Raw genomic sequence first — 23452 nt, 5'->3', positions numbered from 1 at the left:
AATTATGTATTGAAGAATACCAAACTAAATTCTATAATCTATTTCATATCAAAAATCATCTATCTAATTATACAAGATGGATCCCGTATCTAGTTCAAATTCCTTAAATTCCGATAGCTATTCCGATATGGATATTCTCCTGAACTCTGAAGAAAGTGTAACTGGAATGGATCAACCAACTAGCCATCATCTATTCTGGATGAATTGAGGATGGGTTCGTAGCCTACTTAATTATTGGAGACAAGAAGAAGGTGATCCCTTCCATCCACCACATTGCCCTCTTGGCGAAGAACCTGAAGCACTTACCGGTGAACCTGTTCGTAATACCATTTTCTCTCTCATTTCCAGAGTATCTAGTCATGATTATATACTATCTCACATTCTAAATCTTATTCGTCCGCTCGTCCGAATCGACAATCATCCCGGTGTAGTAGAAGAAGTCAACGAGCTTCGCGCTCGGGTAGTGGCTTTGGAGAATATGGTGCAAAGGTTACAAGCACCAGCAGCATCACCGGCATCAACAGTACCACCGACAACAACACCAACAGTACCATTACCACCACCAACAACATCCACATTGCAAACCTCAACTTCACAATCTGTTCCACGAGCATCAACGTCATACGCACCGTAGTTACCAAGAAATACCAGCAACAATAACCGATGAAGTATTAACTCATTTCCCCTGAAGAAATTTTATGTATATTTAATATATATGAATTTTGAAATCAAAATAAATCTTTTCGTACCAAGTTATTACGTGTGAATCTTAACTGGTAGGTACTACTCGGTTAATTCATATTACTAATATGCTATGATGTACATACTTCTTTAATGACTTAACCATCGTTAACTACAATCTCTGTTTCCAACTCAATGAATTCCATTTCATAATAAACTAAGTATATTATTCAATTATATGGTTGATTTTATACTTTCATCTTCGATGTATTCGAAACTTTCTAGAAAACATCATTCGTACCTTGCGAAGTTAGCAAGAGTTCCATGAGCACCAACATGATTCACTGAGAAAATATCAATAAAACTGAGTATTGATTACATTAGTGAAATACTCCGTAAAGATTATTAAATCTTTAATGTTTTATTCATTTCTAATTCAAGTCAAAAATCAAATGAGCTTAATATGATATTAACTCATCAAATCTGTATTACATCTGAAGAAAATATACATACATATATTTTCATAAAGACGGTAATAAAAATTCTTTTGTACAAAATATTACTTGTGAAATCTTTAACGGGTAGGTAATTCCCGGGAAATATTTAAGTTCACAATTAATATGTTACACTGTACATTCTTCAACTTTGATTCAAAAATTATTAACTATGCTCACAGCGATATACAATCGTTTCCATACAAATTCAATTACATATTCTGATATTGACGGATCAGAATCCAAGTCAAGATTTAACGGGTGACATCATTCTTAGATCTCTACATCTTTCAAAGATATACTTTGACTTCAAAAATGTGAAAGATCCTTTAGCATTGTTATTACTGAAAATAACCTTGCAATTCCTTTCCAAAAGTATCCAGTATTATCAACCGTTCAACCAGTCAACGACGACCTTTCAGACTTGTAACTTTGGCATATACGTTTTTGTTACTGGGGAACCTTTCATGTTCCACCACATTAGCAGTAAATTTATCAACAACTTCATTGATCTTTGACCTTCCGAAAAATCCTTATACTCATTGAAACCGTATCATGTACTCATCCACATCTTGTAACGGCAATTGCCATACCAACTATCAGGAATTAGCAATCAGTATTTTGAAATCTTGTAGCACGTCTATGCCAACAGTTATATGTGTACATATAACGTCTACCTCTTGGACTTACATACTTCGAATGTGAAGTTTCCGAAAAACACCCCAAACTACTAAACTAGTTCTCCGAATTTTGGAAAAATGTTGATGAAGCAGCAAAAACTGTAAACGACCTTAATAGTCAAAAGTTTGATGATAAAGAATAGTATGGTGGTAAAGCTGAGAAAAAGAGAAAGTTTGGAACTGGAAAACGGATTGAGCAAAGTATGAAAGAGGCTGTGGATAAATCACAAGGACAAAACCTGTCTTCAAAGAATCCAAATGATTCAGTATCTGTTGAAGCCATTAACGAATACCTTGCTTCCGAATCTAAACCCTTGCGGACAATATTCTTCATCATCCTCTGATATTAGAAATTCTAAGATATCATCGTATCTTTCATTATAAATATCCTCCATATTTCTGGAGATAATTTCATAATCATTCTTATCGAAAATCAATTTTCTCTTTACGATATCTGTGTTACACCATAAAAGAAACTATTTTAGTTTCTAAATTCTGAAACTTTCAAGTTTAAAGTATAAATGTTTTGAAGTAATGTTGGGAATTGAAGCATGAGTTAATATAATATAATGACACTTGATCAACGTGATTATATTACAGTAAGTCATGCTGAGTTTCTAATGGAACGTGATAAAGGTTCACAGATCATACCCTCATCATGAACCATGTTACATAACTCTTTCATTCTATTTAACCTCTAAACATATTAAGAAAATATTTTTCTTGATGATTCGGTCTTTTTCGAGGTATTCTGGTAATTTGACAAGTCAGATTGTACCATTACCGTTTCTTTCTTAGAACATTAATTATGTTCATTTCAAAATCCATATCTACGAATTTTGAACCATTATTCGCTTGACTTAAAGTCGGGAAGAGAAAACGAAAGCATGAAGCTCCGAAATATAATGGAAAATATAAAGCCCGAAAACAACCCCGAAATTACAAACTGTGTATATCAATGCGTATAGCAATATAAAGACACGGGAGAATGAAAAACAATATAACCCCAAGGTAATAGTAGAAGAAAATAACCTCCTCTGGTGGCAGATGAAAAAGAAGAATGAATGATATGATAGCCAAGAAAATATCAAGAATCAGAACTGGATGAAGCATTTTCACAAATCTTTTGTAAGTATGAAATAAGAAAGAAGATTATAGGAGTGGTGAAAATAAATGAAACGGAAGAGGTTAATTTATAGCAAAATATCAGACATAGCAATCGAGGCAGATTACGCATTTAATCAAAGGAAATCCCAATTTCCTTAAATTCCGAAGAATCAAATCTTATTTAGATAATGAAGATTTTCTATTCCTTAAATTACGAAAATCAATCGTTAATATGTCAAGAGTTAAGACGAATCTATATTCTTCATTTCACTCTTTTACGATAACTTCCCTCATACGCTTCGAGTAATTGGATTGTGTTATCCATATTATTCAACGGTGATAAAACTCTAATTATCAACTCATATACGTCATGAAAACATTTTTATTGTTAGCCATGACGACCTCACTCAAATTTCGGGACGAAATTTCTTTAACGGGTAGGTACTGTGATGACCCGAAAATTTTCGACCAAATTTAAACTTAATCTTATATGATTTCGATACGATAAGCAAAGTCTGTTAAACTGAATCTCAAAATTCTTGAACTATTCAATTACCTTTCGTTTATTCACGATGATGCACGAATAATTATATGTAAATAGATACATATACTATAACTTGAAAACGTAACTAAGTGTTGGGTATATGATACTGTGCATTAATCTTATTTGATTGATTACCTGATTGATATATTTAACTACGGAGTTAAAAGATTATGCCAAACGATTCAAGTAAAAGACATTTACTGAGTCTCTTAAGGATTATGATATCATTACGGGTCTCTATTGAGAGGTCCACGTTGATTTGAGAAATCATTCATTTTTAACGGTATTCGGAACAAATGATAAAGTGTTTGTTTAAATAACGTAACTTGGACACATACAATAATAAGGAATATTAACTGTTGGAATTAGATATATGAATAACCTGTGTTATGTATTTTAAAAACGTGTTTATTAAATATTGAATATATATATTTAAATATAATATTAACTTGGTCATAAAATAATCTGTTATTATATATATAATAACAAATAACGAGACGATGATTTATAGAAGTAAATGACCAAAATACTCGAAAGTTTAAGATATACTTTGAGTGGTATAGTTTAGGAATAATTTAAGACTATATTTTGACAAAGGTACGAGTCGCGAAACGTAATGTACAAGTTTTCTCAACGTACGAAGAGACACTCGAAAAACCGGAACCGGGACATAAGTCGAGTGATGACGTACGACTTATCGGAACAAAAATTACAAGTCAACTATGCATGTAAATTTAATATAATATATAATTAATTATTTAAATTAAATATATTATATATATTATATTAAATTATGTCGACAAACAAAATTACAAAAAATATGTGAGCTGGATCTGACGGCCATGCGAATAGGCATAAAACCCATGCAATCGCATGGGCATCAGAATCAGGCCACACCTATAAAAGCTCAAGCATTTTGGTCTCTGTCTTACACACATACATATCATACTCCATATTTATATTATTATTATTATTATTATTATTATTATTATTATTATTATTATTATTATTATTATTATTATTATTATTATTATTATTATTAAGATTAATATTATTATTAATCTTATTATTATTAATATTATTAATTAGTATTATACATAAAATACTACGACGAGGTTATGAGTGTGTCACTTTCAAAATGGTTTTAAGAGCGGGATAGAGCTAAGGAAATTATGGGTTATTGCCAAGGAGGTTATTGGTAATGTTCAGGGATATATTTATGAATCAAACCTAGTGTTTATCATCTCGTTACGTCTACGTACTTTCCTACAATATTGAATCTCAATATTAATACGTAAGTACTTATATTTTATCTATTATATATTAATAGTGTATCCATGTCTAGTACTCGAGTATATATATTTATAAATGCTTGTATGCTAAATTTTGTCGTTAAACAGTTTATAATGAATCACGAATTAAATCCATATATTACTGGTAAAAGGTATATGATATACATGTTTTTGGAAAGCTGGCGAAAAATCGATAACTTTTCATTTAGACACCGAATAGTTTCGATGAACGGATTAAAAGATATGATCAACTGAATTATGATTGACGTTAATTGAAATTGCTTTTGAATCTACAATTAAGATTTAAACAACTTGTTTACGAGATTGATAAAGTGAATTTTTAAATATTGCTAACCGAGTAAATGAATCTTTATATAAGGCACGTCTCATTTTGTTAAACTATTGTCAAAATTGACTTTTTGAAACGACTTTGGATAACTTTTGTATGTCGATCTCGAGCATTAGGATTGTGATACACTATGACCTGACCTAGCTTGATAGACATTTATTGACCAACATATGTTCTCTAGATTGAGATCTACGATTCTTTGATATACCGAGTTTCGGTCACATTACGATGAACAACTGTATGTGCTGCTAAGGTGAGTTTCATATGATCCCTTTTACTCTCTACATTTTTGGGCTGAGAATACATGCAAATGCTTTATTAACCGATACACAATATTTATATGTGTGAGTTTCATTTGCTCCCTTTTTAATTGCTTTTGCAATATATATTTTTGGGCTGAGAATACATGCACTTTATTTTAAACGCAATGGATACAAGTACATACTAAATTCTACACTGAGTTTGAACCGAAAATCCCTTAGCTTTGGTAACTAGTAACTGCCAGTTATAAGAACTGGTGGGCGCGAGTAGTAGTATATGGATCCATAGGGCTTGATATCCCCGTCCGAGCTAGAGCACTAGCCTTTTAACGGACGTATGCTATTTGAGAAGCGTACACGTTGGTTTGCGTGTATTATTAAGATGATTATACAAAGGGTACAAATTATATATACGTTAAGTTTAGTTACCAGGGTGCTCAATTTCGTAGAATATTTTGATAAACGTTTCTGGATGAAACAACTGAAATCTTGTTATCCACTTTTATATGCAGATTATGCGAAACACTAAAACTATGAACTCACCAACCTTTGTGTTGACACTTGTTAGCATGTTTATTCTCAGGTTCCCTTGAAGTCTTCCGCTGTTTGCTTATATGATAGACAAGCTATGTGCATGGAGTCTTACATGACATATTTTTCAAGAAAACGTTGCATTCACCAATTCATCACCATGTACCTTATTTAGACTGCATTGTCAACGGAAGTACTGTTGTAAACTATTATATAAGGTGATTGTTTATATGTAGAAATCATCAGATGTCGAAAACCTTTGATTTAATATTCATTTATGGTGTGCCTTTTCAAAAGAATGCAATGTTTATAAAACGTATCATATAGAGGTCAAATACCTCGCAATGAAATCAATGAATGACGTATTCGGCCAAATGGATTTGGAGCGATCGTCACAGCATTGTTCTTCATTTAGCCTTAATTAATCACTAAGTCATTTCTAATAGCAATTATTGTTCTAGTGATATTGGCTTAAGTGTGTTGGTACTTGATGATCATACTAAGGATATCTAGATAAGAATTAAGATCACAAGTTGTTGATTAACACTTATGTGTTATGCCTAATCTTGGTTAATTTGTCATTAAGATGTCATTAGGCGTAATTAATCATAATTAGTGTTTTTTTGACCAAAACTCAATTGAGTATGAAGAAGGCATCTATTCTAAGCATGTTGAGAAAGGTTTCATGAATTATAGATGTCGGAAACTAGTCAAACTTTATTTGGTCAAAAACGGTGACAGAAGAAACTGCAGTCGCACTGCGGTTGACCGTGGTGGCGACCGTGCAACTTGTTTTCACAAAACTGCGTTGCAATTCAGTTTGGGGTTTGACGGTTGACTATGCGGTCGACCGTACCTCGACCGTGTGTTTACCTGAACTTTTAATTTCATTCTTTAACCTATGTTTAACTTGGTCGTTTGCAAGATAAAGTATGAATTAGTGACCTTGCGTGTTTTATGTTAAGATGTCAGTAATCACTTATGCGTATGTGTGTGTCATCATCAAAATATATTATTTGGCTGATTACACTTTGGTTAATTATACTTAAGTTTAGTGTTCAGTGTATTAACACACATTCAACCAACAATACATATATATATATATATATATATATATATATATATATATATATATATATATATATATATATATATATATATATATGTCAAATGATCAAGTGGGTTACAAATTGTCCAAATCCAAACGATGTGTTGTACAAGAACTCGTATTCACCATAAACAACAAACATTGACCAACCATCAACCATAAACAACAATGAACAACCAACCAAACCAGCTACGAAATCACTGAACAAACTAAAACAACTCCATACAAAAATCGACCAACACTAGAATCCAATATAAAAGTGCAACCCCCACTGAGCACCAAACCTATGAAAACAAAGCCACTGAGCTCGAACCAAGCCCCTGCAAATGACCGTCATGTCCACCACCATCGAAAGCATTGACACCCCATCATCATCGGCACAAGCCAAATCATCAACCTAACTTCAAGAAAATCCCACCGAAAAACTCAAGAACACTCGTTTGGAGGCCAGAAAATCGAAGACATCTCCTGAAACCAAGATAACTCGGAAGAACACACCAAATGACTGAGAACCATCGAAACAGGCTAGCAACCATCGTTCGAGTGACCCAAAAGCCCCGAGAAACCACCCCATGAAACCTCAATTTGTCAAAACCGACCCAAACACCAAGACAACCAGGTGCCTCGGCAACATCATCGTTCCTACCCAACAGAAAACAACGGAAGAAAAGATAGAGCGAGCGAGATCAAAAGAATATCGTCTCAGATTAAATGTCCGGGTTAAATTTTTTTTTATTTAAGAAATAAGATTGAAATGACCAATTTACCTATCATTTACCATCAATTGTGTGAGTTGACTTGTCATATGTAATTTTATCTACCTAATAATAGAGGGGTATGATTGACACATTAGTGAATTTTTATGATTATTTTAAGTAAAGGACAATTTTTTATGGACAAACATATACGGAGTAGTAAAGTGTATAATGGAACGGATGAAATATTTTAGTTTTTGTTTATAAAGAAATAAATTTATAAATGTGTGAAATTAAGGTAATATTTTTAACTTGAAGCCACGTCAACCCAAGTTGACACCACTATAACATACTCGATTATTAATTAAGATCAGTGATTTCCACCTTGACATGATTAACAACACATTTCTCCATCTCCACTACAGATTATAATGATCCTCTTACTTTTTGCTTAACGAACCAAATTATGTTTGATCAATTTGTAGTTTCTTTAAATAATCCAAAACTCTGAAAAGATACTTTTAACATTATTGGTTACTAACTAAAGTAATACGTATACTACAATAATTCTTAAACAGATATACAATGATTTATCGAAAGTTGGTTTTAATACGTATACTCCAATAATTCTTAAACAGATATACAATGATTTATCGAAATGTTAGTTTTTTTTAGGGCCTTGAGAAGCAAGGATCGATCCCTCCTTCCGTGTCGGGAATCATAATTGATAGCTCTTGGACAAATGTTTCCTTGTATACGATTGAAAATTGGGCGGGTAAGAAATTTAATCGGTTGAATGTTGACATGGTAATTGTGAAGCCGATCATTAAGACTCGAAAAGGTTAATCGGTTGCCGGGTAGTTTAGTCGGGCGTTTTCGTTCTGTTTATTAGAGTTCATCTTGTGTTGGTTTCGTATTGGTCTTTTGTATTGGCACTTATAGTTGTTTATGTTCGAGTATCGTTGCATTGTTTAGGTTGCTCAAGGTTCGAGTGTAGTTAGCATTTGCTCATTATTTAGTGTTTAAAGTTCGTTTTATGCTTTCGAGCCTTGCAGTCTTTTGTGGTTTCGATTGTACCCGTGTTCGTTTTTATTATTTTCAGATGAAAAGACTTTGTTCTAATGTTATGGTTATTTTATTAAAAAAAACATTCATTTTGTAAAAATGTGACACTGTATACTGGTGGCCCGCCATAAAAGCAAAATATAAGCTACATATTTGCCGTAGTATATCTATTTTAATACTTCTATCCAATTACTTATCAAACTTTCAAAAAATGTTATGCAGAGGAAACTCAAAAAAGTATCTGAAAGATGGATCAGTTCCGGTGTACCTCAATGTATACGATCTCACCTCCATGAACGGTTACGCTTATTGGCTCGGTCTCGGTATCTATCATTCTGGTGTCCAAGGTTTATATCTCTCCATCAAGAATCAATCAGTTAAACAATTTCATCTAAATGTTTGTTTGAAGCTATTAAAAAGCAGTTAACAATAGCCCTTAAAGTTGTCGTTAATCACCTTTTTTATATTTGATTTTGTAATATTTTTATTATTTCTATGGTTTTAGTTCATGGAGTTGAGTACGCATTTGGATGTCATGAACAAGCAACGACAGGAATATTTGAAGGAGAACCGAAACAATGTGAAGGGTTTTCGTTCAGGAAACAGATTTTAATCGGATGGACCGATAAAAATCTAAGTGACGTTAGAGGAATTATGGAAGAACTTGGTGAAGGTTACAAAGGGATTTCATATAATCTCATTACCAAAAATTGTAACCATTTTTGTAACGATGTTTGTGTTAGACTAACCGGAAACTCGATCCCTAGTTGGATTAATCGCCTAGCCAAAATTGGTAAGCAAAGTTATCAACATTGGGTGCTAATGATTAAGGCTTAGATTGAGTTAATAAGTTGTTAAAATTTGAAAAGGCTTTTATGATGTATGTAGGTTTTTTGTGCAATTGTATAATTCCGGCGAGTATAAGTTCAACTAAAGTTGGAATTGAAGATGACAAAGTGCATAATGAAGGTGAGATGAAGAAGTTGTCTAGTCGGTCGAGCAGGTCAAGCTCCTCGTCTAGTGGTTCACCGGATTTTGAGAAATGGTCATTGACATCACCAACGGTTGGTCGGCCTAACGGTCATAGAATCACAACTTCTCTACCACTACCTTCACCTTTGAATCTAGATTCTTTTTTATCGTAGCAGATTTTTTTATGCCAATTTTTTAATATAAGTGAACTTCTGTTCATTTGATTATTTGGCATACTCTTGTCATGTATCAATTTGTGGCTTTCTAGTTGTGTCTAATAATCATTCATTACAACTGTGTCACCTAACAAGAGTTGAATCTTCAATACAATATAAAAGAATGCTTCAATTTGTTTCAAGAGTTTTGGTCGAGCCTTGATATTTGCAATATTTGGTGGGTCTGTTAATTAGGCGAATTTCTCTATCAAGATAGTGCGGTACCAGACACTGTTTACCTGATAAAGACGGGGATAAACACATACGATTTAGTCTAGTTTGTCCTTTACGTCGACTCAACTCTTGAATTGTTCATTCACTCACATCATATGGTCGAGCATTATTGTTGTGATTGGTTATTTGTGTCCCGTTTTCAAATATACGAAAAGAAATCTAGTTGATGATGTAACAGAAATGAATGCGACATTTAGAATACAAGTTGAAACATTATAGTATAAGCTAACATGTATTGGACTCTGTATAAAGCTTAAACAATTCACAAATTGATCTAATGTCAACATCGGCTACACAACGTAACAACTTTTCGAGCAAAGAAACGGTATAAATAGTTTCCTTTATGAGTGCACAACACAACATGAAACTTTGCTCAATCATTCTTCATTGATGATACTAAAATATGGAATTTGGGAATATTTAAGGATGTATCCACTAGCAATGAATTTCACCCACTATTGGGAAGAATCATGAAGAATGGATACTATTCCTTCATGGAGGAGGGACCAACACATAATAATAATAGCACAGAATAAGAGCATTTAAGAAAGAACAATATAGTACCTTTTTGGTATATCTGACTCGCTTTGTGAGCTGACTAATTCTAACATATTCTAGGGCGACTACCCGCACGACTACCCGCTTTGCGGGCAGTCCAGAGTCATCGCCTATGTGACCATGAGGGAATTAATTTTTTTAACTTTTTGGATTCGAAAGCTCGACTTTTACTTTGAAAGGGTAAACCCTAACTACTTCACAGAACCCGGTGGTTAAGAAAGAACAATATTTGATCACAAAAGATACATCTTTTATAGGTTACCCACCATCCAAATGATTTGTCTCCTTTTTTCTTGCTTTTTTTACTTTTGCAAATTCAAAAACTATCTGTAACTGGACCCACAAGACCCTGTAGGTCCCAATAGTACATGTAACATGACCCACACCAAACCTAATGGTATTCAACATAGGATTCCTTTGGTCCATATGCCTTGATGATCATTGGCAAGTGACTAAAGCCCAATCGAGACATAAGTTTCATTTGTATTATTATGCTCAAATAATTGTAAGCGTCCCTTAAATCTCAAATATCAAATATAATGTTATGGCTTGTTAATATAGTTTTTTTTTTTTTTTTTTTTTTGTGATCATCCGATTAACGAATAAGCCACCCCATCTGTAAATCTTGACTTCGCCTCTGGTCTTTCAAGATACAGTCACAAGAATTTAAAGACCAATATCAATTCTTGTCTAAATAGACTACACAAATGTTGGATGGATGGGTCCCTTTTTGTAAGCTGTATAATACAAGGGCTGAAAGCTGCCCTGTCGAACAAACGGGTTAGGTAATGTCAAAACGGACGGGTTTAGTAACTTTGCGTCCGGGTTGACCCTAATCACTTGTGTTTAAAGAAACGAACTTTAGAAACGATTATGTGTAGATTTTTTCAACTTACAACTAGTTATTGTGAATTTTACCTGCTTGAATTGAGATTAAACATAACCGGAATCCATCTATACACAAATAAATGGGCAACTGTTGATTGTAGTCCTCCATTTGTGTATTATAAAGAAACACTCTTTTTCCTGTAAATGTAAATACAAATGTTGATGATAAACAGAGGGGATGTTTTTAATGCAACATATGAGTTGTTTACTTGTTTCTGCAGCATATTGCACATCAATTGAGACGATAAGACTAATGAAGCTGCCGAAGAGTTCGGCCTCTATTGGCAACAACACAAATACTTGGTCAATAATTTGACTTTGCATCAGCGATGTTTTGACTTCACCCAGTCAACAAAGTTGTCCAGAATCAAGGGCCAAGCAAGTTCTTCATCATAATTGTTGAAATCTGGAAAACTTATCTGTCAAAAAAAAAAAAAAAAAAAAAAAAAAAAAACATGATAATAATTAGACCTTTGGAGTCCGTATATAAATCTTGTTAAATAAAAGTAGCATCTACAACCAATTTACGTTTAATTGGTTGATTTGATTTACGTTTTATCTTTAATGATTAAAGTCATATAAAACGATTAGCTAAAGAGGAAATGGGTTAAAAGTTGCCCAAACTGTATTTTTACACATAAAACCCTCATATATTTTGTTCATCAAATAAGAAAATTAATATAATTCTGTATTTATGTTTGACACATTAGTCAGTTCAACCCGACCTTATTCAACTTGTACTAAAAAAAAGTAATAAACACAAACGAGAAATGATAACTTAAGGTTGAATTACCTCATTGCAAAATCTATAAAACCCCATCCACTGATCCATGTTTATGACTTTGTAATCAATCTGTGTCTGTAAAATGGCCAAAAACAATAACACATTAACACGTATCACTTTTCGTATTTTCATATTTGCACACACACACACACATACACATATATAGAGATACATAAGATAACAAAGGAACTCAAGGCTCACCCTTAGATACTGAATGAACAAATCAACCTGTTGAGGAAACTGTGACCCCAAAACAAGCTCCAATAGTTCACATATGCTCTCAATATCTATGCTCTTTTGCTTCTCCTCTACATAACCAATAAAAAACAGATAAACATTATTTATAAGCAAATAATCAAATGAAGTTGACATTATTTAAATTTAAATTTATGTAATATTGAACAATATTTTGTCAAATGTTTATTATACCTGTTAGGCAATATCGGAATGCATAAGTATAGAACTCGATGTAATTTGACGGCCTGCGGACCTTTTTCAAGAAAAGTAAACAAACATTCATGTTATCAATACGAAAATATTTCTTAATCTACCCAAAAAAACACGAAAAATAATAATATGTTGAAATACCTCATTCTCCAGCTCAGGTAGTGCCTTCTTTAACTTCACTATAGTATCAGCCCGTAATGCTTTAAGACCTTTTCGCCACTCTTCCTATAAATAATTACCGATTTAAACAATTTAATTACAGTACATATTCAATAAATGTAGAACAGAGTAAGCTTGAAGATAAATTGAAAATAAAAATATTATATTACCAAGGTGAAGTATCCCTGTTTTTCAGACTGCATTTTCCTGAAAGTTACAAAACCAATCGAAATTTGTAAGTGACAAAATGATATTAAAACAAAAATAAAAGTGATGTAAACTTGTGATCGATGAAACGTACCAAGCAAGCATTAATATCCGTACATCTGTATGTTCGACTTGTAAGTCAGTACAGAGATGCTCTATTCCTTCGGGGCTGTTAAAAAAAATGTGTAAAATACGACAAAACAAATGACGAATACGTAAAAGAAGTAAAGAATAAATATAATTATATACAGAATATTACATATAGCACTTACTCAATCATTCCAGAAGACTCATTCGCATATGTATAGAACAGCTGATCAATGCGTTCCAACTCTTTAGTTGCAGCTTTACCTGAAGCTGAAGACAAAATGATTAACTCTATAAGTAAGTATTAAATCAAACTATGATATGGATGATTTCAAATAATAAATACGCGACGAACATACAAAACAACCAACCATTAAAAAAATTTCACATTATATGGTACATAATAATATTTTGACTAAACGCCCTCCGGATAGTACCCATAAACAATATTGGTCTTCTAAACACACTTTCTCTCTCCACACATTTTCTCTCTCTAGAATTGTTGGTGCGCACTATGGTTCGCACGCATAAAAAGGCCATGTCAAGACGGAGAAGACGCTTAGACGGCATAAAATTGGTGTTAGAAGGCATTTCCTATTTACATCCGTTCAACGTTTTCCATCAAACAAGGAGAACATAATAAATTACAAAATTAGGCCACACAACGTTTTGCGTGATCCCTGTAGGCTGCTAAACAATACATAAGCCCTAAATATCTAAACATAAAACACATGAGCAGCAAACATGCCACGTCAGCATAAAGCATAAAGTCAATTACGCACTTTTCGCACAAATCAATCAATCATAAACCGACACGTGTCTCCAAACATCCAGGAGCTCCTATGCCTATAAATAGTACACATGGGCCATCACTTTCCCAGGCATTTGAACTTATTTGAACTTGTGACAAATTCTCTCACACAATACTTTCTCACTCTAGAACTTGAAGACTTAGCCACATAACGCTAGACGGACCAACTCTCAGTTTAGTTCCGCAAGATTGATTAAGCCACCCACGGTTTCGGACCATGATCCAGGTCAAACATCAACCGGAAATCATCACGCTAAGAAGTTCCAGTTTTGTACTAATATACTTGTAATACTTGTAATACTTGTAAGCCGCTGGCTGGAAATAGGTATCAACAAGAATCAAGAAGAAAACATCAAGCATTCAACTTAGTTGGATTTACTCGATTGATTGTTTAGCCACCCTCGCAGATTCAAGATCGTGATCAAGCTACACAGTTGCCGAAGAGCAAAAATATTGTTCCATACGGAATCCGCTTGATCAACTATCATATACAAATACAATGACTTGATACCTTATTCTCAAAAATATTGTTTCAGTACACCAGTACAAATCAGATACAAGTTGTAACAAACAAATTTGCATTCTTCATGGTTATGTGGTACTGCATGTCTTCTGAGGGATCAGCAGCATCATTATATTGTGAATTAAATACACATATACATATGCACATATATATTCTGTTATGTAAATTATTCTATTGAAGCTTAAAGCACATCATGTGAATTACCATCTCAACAACAACCTAGCTTTAGTCAGTTGAATTAATATTAATATTAAAATTAAATTAAATATGAAAATTCAATTAAAACTAATTTCAAAGATTTAGATAGATAACGTGCACCTAAATTAAACCTCGAATCGAATGAAAACGTCGAATTAAATACACAACTAAAAATTAATTAATAACAAAAAACCTAGTCATCGTAAAATTGAAATTAATCAAAGTGAAATTAGATGAATACCAGAGCGAAAGAGATCCATGGCGGAAGAATTAGTGGATGAGGTGGTGGAATTAGCAGGGCCTTTTTTCGAAGAACCACGACGCATCTTCAATTTAAATTGAGTTTGAAATTAATTAGGATAATTAGATAAAATTTACTGTAACAATAGATAGATTTAAATTTAATAAGTGATAAAATAGGGGTTTGTTGGAGATGAAGATGATCGGGGATAACGTAGACCGATGGGTGCGGAAGGTTTTGACTGGTGAGATACGATGGTCGGTTGTCAAGCTCTTTGATACCTTGTTGGAAACTAATTACGAGTACTTTTATTTTATTATTAAGGGTGATGATGTACACAACTTAAAATATATACACAAACAAAATATTTTATAGTATTGTACAGTATAATATTGTAAAGCATCAAGGTTGTGTACATAATAATTTTGAGTTGTGTACATATCAATTTCTTTTTATTAATCACATTTGTTTAAGGAATATATAATTTATAATATATAATAATTATAATTACTAGCTTAATGCCCGCGAATTCGCGGGATTACTTTATGGGACTAAGCAAGCATTCGTTAGAAAATACTTAATGTGAAACATTATATTATTTGCGTAGTTTTCAGTAACGGAGACAATTATAGAATATTGCTATATAGTTGTTGAGCAAAAGATAACAAATAAATCCATAAATGCAAGTCTAATTCTTAAACTTAGGTCTTGTTTCCTATAGATTATTTCACGCTTCCAATCTCTTGACGTGTTGATGTAAAGATAGCGACATTTGATGATTTGAAATTCCTTCCTCACTCGAAGTCTCAATTTATATCCATATTGATGCTACGTATAACTATACCAAAGATCCATACTTATATCCATATTGATTAATGTAAAAGCTAAAACACACTATATCACAAATCATATTTATATTTAGAATTGTTAATAACATAAAAAACAAAAGAATTAATCCATATCACATGAACCTAAACCCTAAATTTGTGTTAATCCATAAAAGAATTAATCCATAAATTTGTGTTGCTAGTGTCAATATTGGGGAGAAGAAGCTAGGGTTTTATTATCGTAAATTAGACCTAAACCCTAAAATCTAAACCCTATAATTTAAATCCTAAACCCAAGCCTAAACACTAAACCCTAAATTTAAACCCTAAACCCTAAATCTAAAGTCTAAACTCTAAATCTAAACCCAAACATCTAAACTCTAAAAACTCTAAACTCTAACCCAAAACCCTAAGCCCTATAATCTAAACCCTAAATCTAAACCTGAAACCTAACATCTAAACCCTTAAAACTAAACCCAAAACCCTAAATCTGAACCTTAAGCCCTACAGGTGAACAAAAAAACCGGATCCGAAAAAAATCCGAAAAAAATCCGAAACCGGATCTTGTCAGATCCGGATCCTGTCAGAACCGGATCCGGTTCCTGGATCCGATCCGGATCCGACCGGATCTAGCCGTTGCCCCAGAACCGGATAAATACCGGATAAAAACCGGATTTTATCCGGATTTTTGAAAACCGGATAAAAACCGGATTTTTTTTTTTTTTTTTTTTTTTTTTTTTTGCTGTTCGAAAATCAAAAAAAAACTAGCCGTTTGGAGCGTTTTTTTTGCAGTTTTTTGAACTTTTTTTGACCATTTTACCCCTTCAAGTGTAGTATAAATAGATGGTATTGGGTTTTGGTTGAAAACACACCATCTAATTCTCTCTATTCTCTCTAAATCTCAAAAAACTCTATAATTACACTATAATTACTCACTAAACTCTACTTACTAATCCTATAATGGATAACTCACAAGCATCCGCTTCCGATGCCGCTTCCGTTGCCCAATCTTCACAACGTTATACCAACAACGATGTTCGTACGATCAAAAATACGAGTCGTAAAGGCGACGTTTGGGCTAATTTCGACTTGTGCGTGATGACCGATAATCAAGAAAAAGCTCGTTGCAAGAGATGTGGTAAGTTCCTAGGTGTTTCGGGTAACTCTACTTTAAGAAAACATCTTGCAAAAAGTTGTTCGGGGGCCGCTCAAGACCCGACACAACCTACACTTGGTCGGGATGGTTCGATTTTTGTATACGATCAAGAAGCTCTTCGTCAAGATTTGGCAAGGTTTGTCATTCAACAAGGGCTTCCTTTCAACCACTTCGACAATCCAAAGCTTACGGAGCTAATTCGCAACCGACTACAACCGCGATATGACAATGTAAGTCGTACTACTCTTAGACGTGACGCTTTTAAATTATGGAAAAAAGCTAAAAATGATATAATTGAAGGTTTTCGAACATATAAACATAAAGTTTCTATAACTTGTGATGTTTGGACCGCACCACACGGAACGGCAAATTCTTATTTAGCCGTTACCGCTCATTGGTTCCATCCCGATTCGTGGTTATTAATGAAACGGACAATCGCTTTTAAATTATTTGCTTATCCGCATAATGGTAATAATTTAAGAAAAATTATACAAGACACTTTGACTGAATATAATTTAATCGATAAAGTTTTTACTATTTCGCTAGATAATGCTTCTAATAATACTAGTGCCATGGATATGTTAAAAATACGAATGCAACCGGTTTTAAATGGTGCGTTTATACATACACGTTGTGTTGCTCATATTATAAACTTGGCCGTTCAAGATTGTTTAACTTATTGTAGTTCGTTAAAAGATAAATTTAGAAAATTATTAGTAACGATATATCGTACGAGCAACGAACGACATAAAAACTATAAAAATTTTGTTAAAAATTGTAATGGCACTTGGTTAGGTCCTTATTTTGATAATAATACTAGGTGGAATTCTACTTGTCTTATGTTTGAAAATATATTACGACAAAAAGAAACTTTAATCGGTTTTAATAATAGACTAATTAGAAAGGGATATTCCGAACCGATTGATAACGACGAATGGGATGACTTGGAAGCATTAACAAATTTTTTACAAGTTTTTAAAGAGGCAACGACAAAAGTTTCGGGTGTTTATTACCCAACTAGCTCACTAGTTTTACAACAACTTTATATAATGACGGAAAAAATTAACGAATTTGCGAACTCAAATAATCGTATTTTTAGACAAACCGTTTTTCACATAAGAAAAAAACTAAAAAAATATTTTGGAACAATACCCAAAGTTTTTTTATTTGCGGCCGCTGTTGACCCGAAAATCAATTTTAGTGGGGTGGAACTTTTGATGACAACAATATATCAAAATTTGGATTGTATTCATGGTCCCGAAGACGCCGAACCCAACTATATAAACAACCAAATATTCGCATTTAATGACACCTTTGAGCAATTATTTTCAATTTATGCAACAACTTATGGTCGACAATCAAACCCAATTGTTGACCAATTTGAGAGCGGATCATCTTCTCGAAGGGCCCGAGACCTTAATATTACTCTTTTTAACCAATTACGTGAAGACGCTTCAAAACGTGCCCGAACATCGGCACCCACAAGCGAGTTGGGAAATTACAAAATTGGAAACTTTGCACTAAACATGAATCCCGAACAATTTCACAACTTTGATGTTTTGGCTTGGTGGAAAACAAAAGAAGACACCTATCCAATATTATCCGCTATGGTTCGTGACTTATTAGCCGTTCAAGCCTCAACCGTAGCTTCCGAATCGGCTTTTTCTCTTAGCGGTCGAATTATTTCGGAAAGAAGGTCAAGACTTACCCCCCAAGCCGTGGAAGTATGCGTATGTTTGAAGGATTATTTGGACGGGGTAGATAGGATACAAGATCAAACGTCATTAGAATGTCCGTTAGATAATGACGTTGAAGATTTTATAGAGATGGAAGAAATAGAAGCGGGATTATCACCTTCATCAACCGAAGGAAATACCGAGACCGAAGTGGAGGAAGGTGAATATGATCCCATTAACATGGAAGAATATATTGCAAATTACCAACGAACATTTGCGGTTGATGACCCCGAATTTGAAGCAAGTGAAGACTATTTCGAACGACGAAGGCAAGACGAGTAGTCGAGTAATGTATAATGGGTGATGGCAATGCCGAAGCTCAATATACTTTGCTCGTAATACATTATCGGGTGATGGCCATGCCGAAGCTCGAATAATGTATTAACTTTTGTATACTTATAGTTGTAACTTGTATCGTTCAAATAAATGTATTGTTATTGTTATTTATATTATCTTTAGTGGTTAATCATTTGAATAAAAATGTTGTTGTATTATTTATAATTGTTGTAGCGTTATATATTTTGTTTATATTGATTATATTATTGTTGTTCAAAAGTTATAAAAATCGAACCGGTAAAAATATAACCAGTAAAAAACAAAATCCGACAAAGATCTTAGTCCGAAAAAAATCCGGTCGAGATCCGAAAAAAATCCGATTCCGAAAAAAAATCCGAAAAAAAACCGACCCCGAGAACCGGATCCGGAACCGGAACTGGATCCGGAAAAATCCGGATTTTTTTTGTCCGGTTTTTTTAAATCCGGATCCGGTCCGGATCCGGTTTTTGTGCACCTATATTAAGCCCTAAATCTAAACAATAAACCCTAAATCTTAACCCCAAACTCAAAACGCTAAACCTAAACTCTAAATCCTAAACCCTAAAAACTCTGAACCTTAACCCTAAACCCTAAAATATAAACCCTAGAATCTAAACCCTAAACCTTAAACCTTAAATCTAAACTCAAAACCTAACATCTAAACCCTAAAAACTAAACCCAAAACCCTAAATCTAAGCCCCAAACCTAACATCTAAAACCCTAAAAACTAAACCCAAAACCGTAAATCTGAACTCTAAACCCTAACCTAAACCCTTAACCATAAATCTAAACACAAAATTCTAAACCTTAAATCTAAACCCACAACACTAAACCTAAACTCTAAACCCTAAAAACTACTCTGAACCCTAACCCTAAACCCTAAGTCCTAAAATATAAACCCAAGATTATACGACTTTGATAATAACATAACTTTTATCATTTTAAAATACTATTCTTTGCATGAGATTGATTTTTTTTTTTGGTCAACTGAACCCGTACCAAAATTGATACATTTTGACCAAAAGTGACAAGTTGGTCGTTACCCAAAGCATTTGACGTTTGACCAGCCTCATTTTGTCATCTATGGCACGGGACACAGTAAAGTGACAAAATTACATATATGTGAAAAAACAAAAGAATTACCCATCAATCAAACCACATAGAACATTAAATACCGTTCATCTTATTTGGTCAATCAAATCAACATTAGTGAAACCTCGACCTTTTCTTCTGTATGCTTCACATAGAACATTAAGGCCCGCGAATTCGTGGGATTATGAAAAGAATATTTCTAGTAATGAAGTATACATTCGCGATACACATTTACTCATATTGATCCGATAAAGTGAACTTCAAAAACTTAATTAGGAATCATAACTTATAATCCAAAAAGAGTGAATAATAACGTTGTAAACTTTATTTACAGTAATCCAGAAAAGAATCGGTGTTAGTCAACAGATTTTACAATCATACTATGTTGTAAATAACAAACAAATCCGTGTATAATTTGTTATGTAGACAAACTTTAGATATTCTTTAACCAGCACACAGTAATATCAGTCTATTTTTTACCCATTACCCAACTCATTTGAGTTGCCAAGTATAAAACTAAATATAAGTAGTTATAGACAATCATCTACATAACATATGCCCCATTCGAACGATGTATTACCTGCTCATAACAATTCACCAACCATTGGGGACATTTGAATAGATACCCTTTCGTAGAACCTTTAAGATAGAAGAAGAATCTTAAATTGATGCCCATTTAAAAACAGATGAAAACACCATCTCAAAATATCACCGTAGTGGGTGATAAGAAAATGTCACCTGCAATGATATACAAAGGTACAAAATCTCTTAATTATTGAAACACAAAATCTCTAATTGATGCCCATGAAGCGAACAAACGCCATGTAAAGCTGGTGCCATTCGTAGCCGAAATGCTTCAAAGTGTAACAAAACAATGGAATACCTGCCAAACTGTTTCCAGTTAGACCTAAACAAATGATGCATACATTAAAAAAATAAATCAATGGGATTTAAAGTATTCACGAAAAAATTATCCACGACTTAAAGTATTCAAGAAAACAACTATGGGTTGAAAAAGGCGGGATGGCCCGTTAAAATTGTTTTTCCTTTTTTTCCTTGAATACTTCTAAGCTACCAAACATGACTAATAATAACTAAACAGAATTTTGAATGAAAAAATTGAAGGTATGCATTTTGACACACTTCAGGTCTTAACCCATTCAACCTGTTAGCCTGTTTGATTTTAATATTTTATACAAAAATTTATAAACTAACTTGTTTGAACATTTTGATGTAAAATGTAATCCAAATCACTCATTCCTAAATAAATGGGTTAAAGTTGCTACCTTTTCAAAGGTATTACCCATGTTAAAAAAAACTTGGTAACTGTGTTGAAATTTACCAAATAATAATGTAAGTTCTTGTAGTAAAAATATAACTTGTTATTAAGTAAATTCTTAACAGCAACAATAGAATTATCTTCCAAAATCACACAATAAACAATCCCATAACCAACTTCACCAATCACATTTTCATCAGCAAAACCATTCGTTGCAATCTCAAGCTCTCTAAGTGCATACCAATGACCGCAACCCAAATAGAAAACCTCAGGTTGAACCGAACCATCATTACCCAATTGATCACCCAACCCATTTTTATGACCCTACCCGCGGTTCACTCCAGATAAGAATTCTGGTGCTTTTTGCCCAATTCAATCTGAATACTTTGATACCCATTTATATTTATATTTTGTCATCTTCGGTTAAGAAGTTGGAATTTTGACCGGTTTTTGTTGCTTTGACTCGGTTTCTTATACAAAATACTTACTACAATATAAAAATTGGGGGAAAAGGTAAAGTAAAAAACACAGCATTTTTTGTGAATACTCACCATCCCTAAATTAGCTTTTTTATTTTAACATAGGCACTTACCTTCTTCAAATCATTTTATAATATCAGTTGTGAGGGTTGATCTCTTTTCATCCACCAATGCAACTAATGTTGCCTTCATCCTCAGAACAGCCCAATACCACTGGATTGTTGGTGGTGTCCCTTCCACCAATACACTGCTCAACAAAACAAAATTTTATTGTCATTTAGATTTTCTTATGGTTACTCTAAACAGCTTACTTTTTATCAATAAGAATCGTATACCAAACGGGTAAATGGTGCTTTTGACTTTAAATTTCAATACTAATATTTACATTGATTTGTATAGATATCCTTTTAAATCTGTGATTAAATATAATACATACTGGCATAAGTAAAGTATTGTAATAGTTAAACGTGCATCACAGCAGGAGAAACCCTAAGTTATGTTATTGATTAAATAGGTATAGGTATATAATTTATGTAGTCATATGTCCTCGGGTTTCATGTCATCTTACTGATCCTTTTTAGGTGGTGTTTTTTGACCCGATTTAATATGGAACATAAATATATAACTGCATCGATTTTGACCTCAAGTGGATCAAAATTGTGACCTTGACTTTGAGTGAAACATGTGGTGCATCTAATTCTCATATCATATGAAATATTAAATATACATAGCTTACCATAATTGTAGTATGACAAAAGCAATATGCTCTATATACCGTATAGATGAAGATGATGCTTACATAGCAGAATAGTCACACCACCAACACATTGATACAAAGGTTTGAGCGTTTGATCACTTTAAAGCACTTTTTTATGCATAACACTATCCCAACAACTTTGTTCGGGATAGTTCATCCTGTAAAACAACTCAAAATAGCATCCAAAAGTATCATCTGAATAACAAAAGTAAGTAATTAAAATCATGAAAATGTAGTCAAACAAATATTTCATGGCATTGCTTCATAATATCACTTACGCAATCTCATAAGAAAGAAATATTAGTATTAGCATTTATATACAGCAGCCATTCATTATTAATTTTCATACCTTATGGATTGATTGATTTCTCCGATGACAAATACGACATCAAAATATTCTTCTTGTGCTATCATCCTATGCGAATTTGATGTAGGTGAAGGAAGAATTGATTCTCGATTTTGTGATAGGTTGTCGTGTTTGTTTGTAGAGGAAATTAGGGTTTTTAAGTTGTAGTTGTATGCGAATTACGTGTTTTTTTGAAGAGGAGATCCAAAAGAAAAGGCCGCCCCAAATATTTAGAAGGGTGTTTTATTAATCAAACAATTCAAAGCTATGATTATGAGCTTATAACAAATATCAGTAGAAAATTAAGGGTCTAGATTATTGATGATTAATTTAAT

At 33.2% G+C, this 23452-nt stretch overlaps 2 protein-coding genes and 1 long non-coding RNA gene across 3 annotated transcripts; 1 reads left to right on the top strand and 2 right to left on the bottom strand.

The window, feature by feature from the left end:
• Positions 1–9002: 9002 nt before the first annotated feature.
• LOC139866637 (deSI-like protein At4g17486) lies at positions 9003–10412 on the top strand. Its single transcript, XM_071854928.1, has 3 exons — positions 9003–9153; positions 9312–9599; positions 9695–10412. Exons 1-3 carry the CDS (start codon positions 9018–9020, stop codon positions 9949–9951), a joined length of 681 nt encoding a protein of 226 aa, XP_071711029.1. The 5' UTR covers positions 9003–9017; the 3' UTR covers positions 9952–10412.
• Positions 10413–11694: 1282 nt separating this feature from the next.
• On the bottom strand, positions 11695–15417 carry LOC139866664 (uncharacterized). Its single transcript, XM_071854952.1, has 9 exons — positions 15131–15417; positions 13543–13627; positions 13365–13439; positions 13234–13270; positions 13046–13129; positions 12887–12947; positions 12659–12765; positions 12467–12532; positions 11695–12092 (listed from the first exon to the last, which is right to left on the bottom strand). The coding sequence occupies exons 1-9, from the start codon at positions 15213–15215 to the stop codon at positions 11997–11999; spliced, it is 696 nt and encodes a 231-aa protein (XP_071711053.1). The 5' UTR covers positions 15216–15417; the 3' UTR covers positions 11695–11996.
• A 5174-nt stretch (positions 15418–20591) lies between these two features.
• LOC139867210 (uncharacterized) lies at positions 20592–23105 on the bottom strand. The gene is made up of 3 exons (XR_011765783.1): positions 22814–23105; positions 22128–22261; positions 20592–21139 (listed from the first exon to the last, which is right to left on the bottom strand). It is a non-coding gene; the product is annotated as an uncharacterized lncRNA (long non-coding RNA).
• Positions 23106–23452: the final 347 nt, after the last annotated feature.

Source organism: Rutidosis leptorrhynchoides, chromosome 9 (assembly GCF_046630445.1).
Source record: "Rutidosis leptorrhynchoides isolate AG116_Rl617_1_P2 chromosome 9, CSIRO_AGI_Rlap_v1, whole genome shotgun sequence".
Lineage (NCBI taxonomy): Eukaryota > Viridiplantae > Streptophyta > Magnoliopsida > Asterales > Asteraceae > Rutidosis > Rutidosis leptorrhynchoides.
This window is presented reverse-complemented; position numbering and strand designations above follow the sequence as displayed.

What these genes read in the sequence shown, in the direction of transcription:
- LOC139866637 (XM_071854928.1), top strand. Translation starts at nt 9,018, where the DNA reads ATGTTATGCAGAGGAAACTCAAAAAAGTATCTGAAAGATGGATCAGTT. An exon ending in CTATCATTCTGGTGTCCAAG is followed by an intron (nt 9,154 to 9,311) that starts GTTTATATCTCT and finishes CTATGGTTTTAG; the next exon opens with TTCATGGAGTTGAGTACGCA. An exon ending in TAATCGCCTAGCCAAAATTG is followed by an intron (nt 9,600 to 9,694) that starts GTAAGCAAAGTT and finishes TGATGTATGTAG; the next exon opens with GTTTTTTGTGCAATTGTATA.
- LOC139866664 (XM_071854952.1), bottom strand. Translation starts at nt 15,215, where the DNA reads ATGCGTCGTGGTTCTTCGAAAAAAGGCCCTGCTAATTCCACCACCTCA. An exon ending in TACCTGAGCTGGAGAATGAG is followed by an intron (nt 12,948 to 13,045) that starts GTATTTCAACAT and finishes TTCTTGAAAAAG; the next exon opens with GTCCGCAGGCCGTCAAATTA. An exon ending in TGTTCATTCAGTATCTAAGG is followed by an intron (nt 12,533 to 12,658) that starts GTGAGCCTTGAG and finishes GCCATTTTACAG; the next exon opens with ACACAGATTGATTACAAAGT.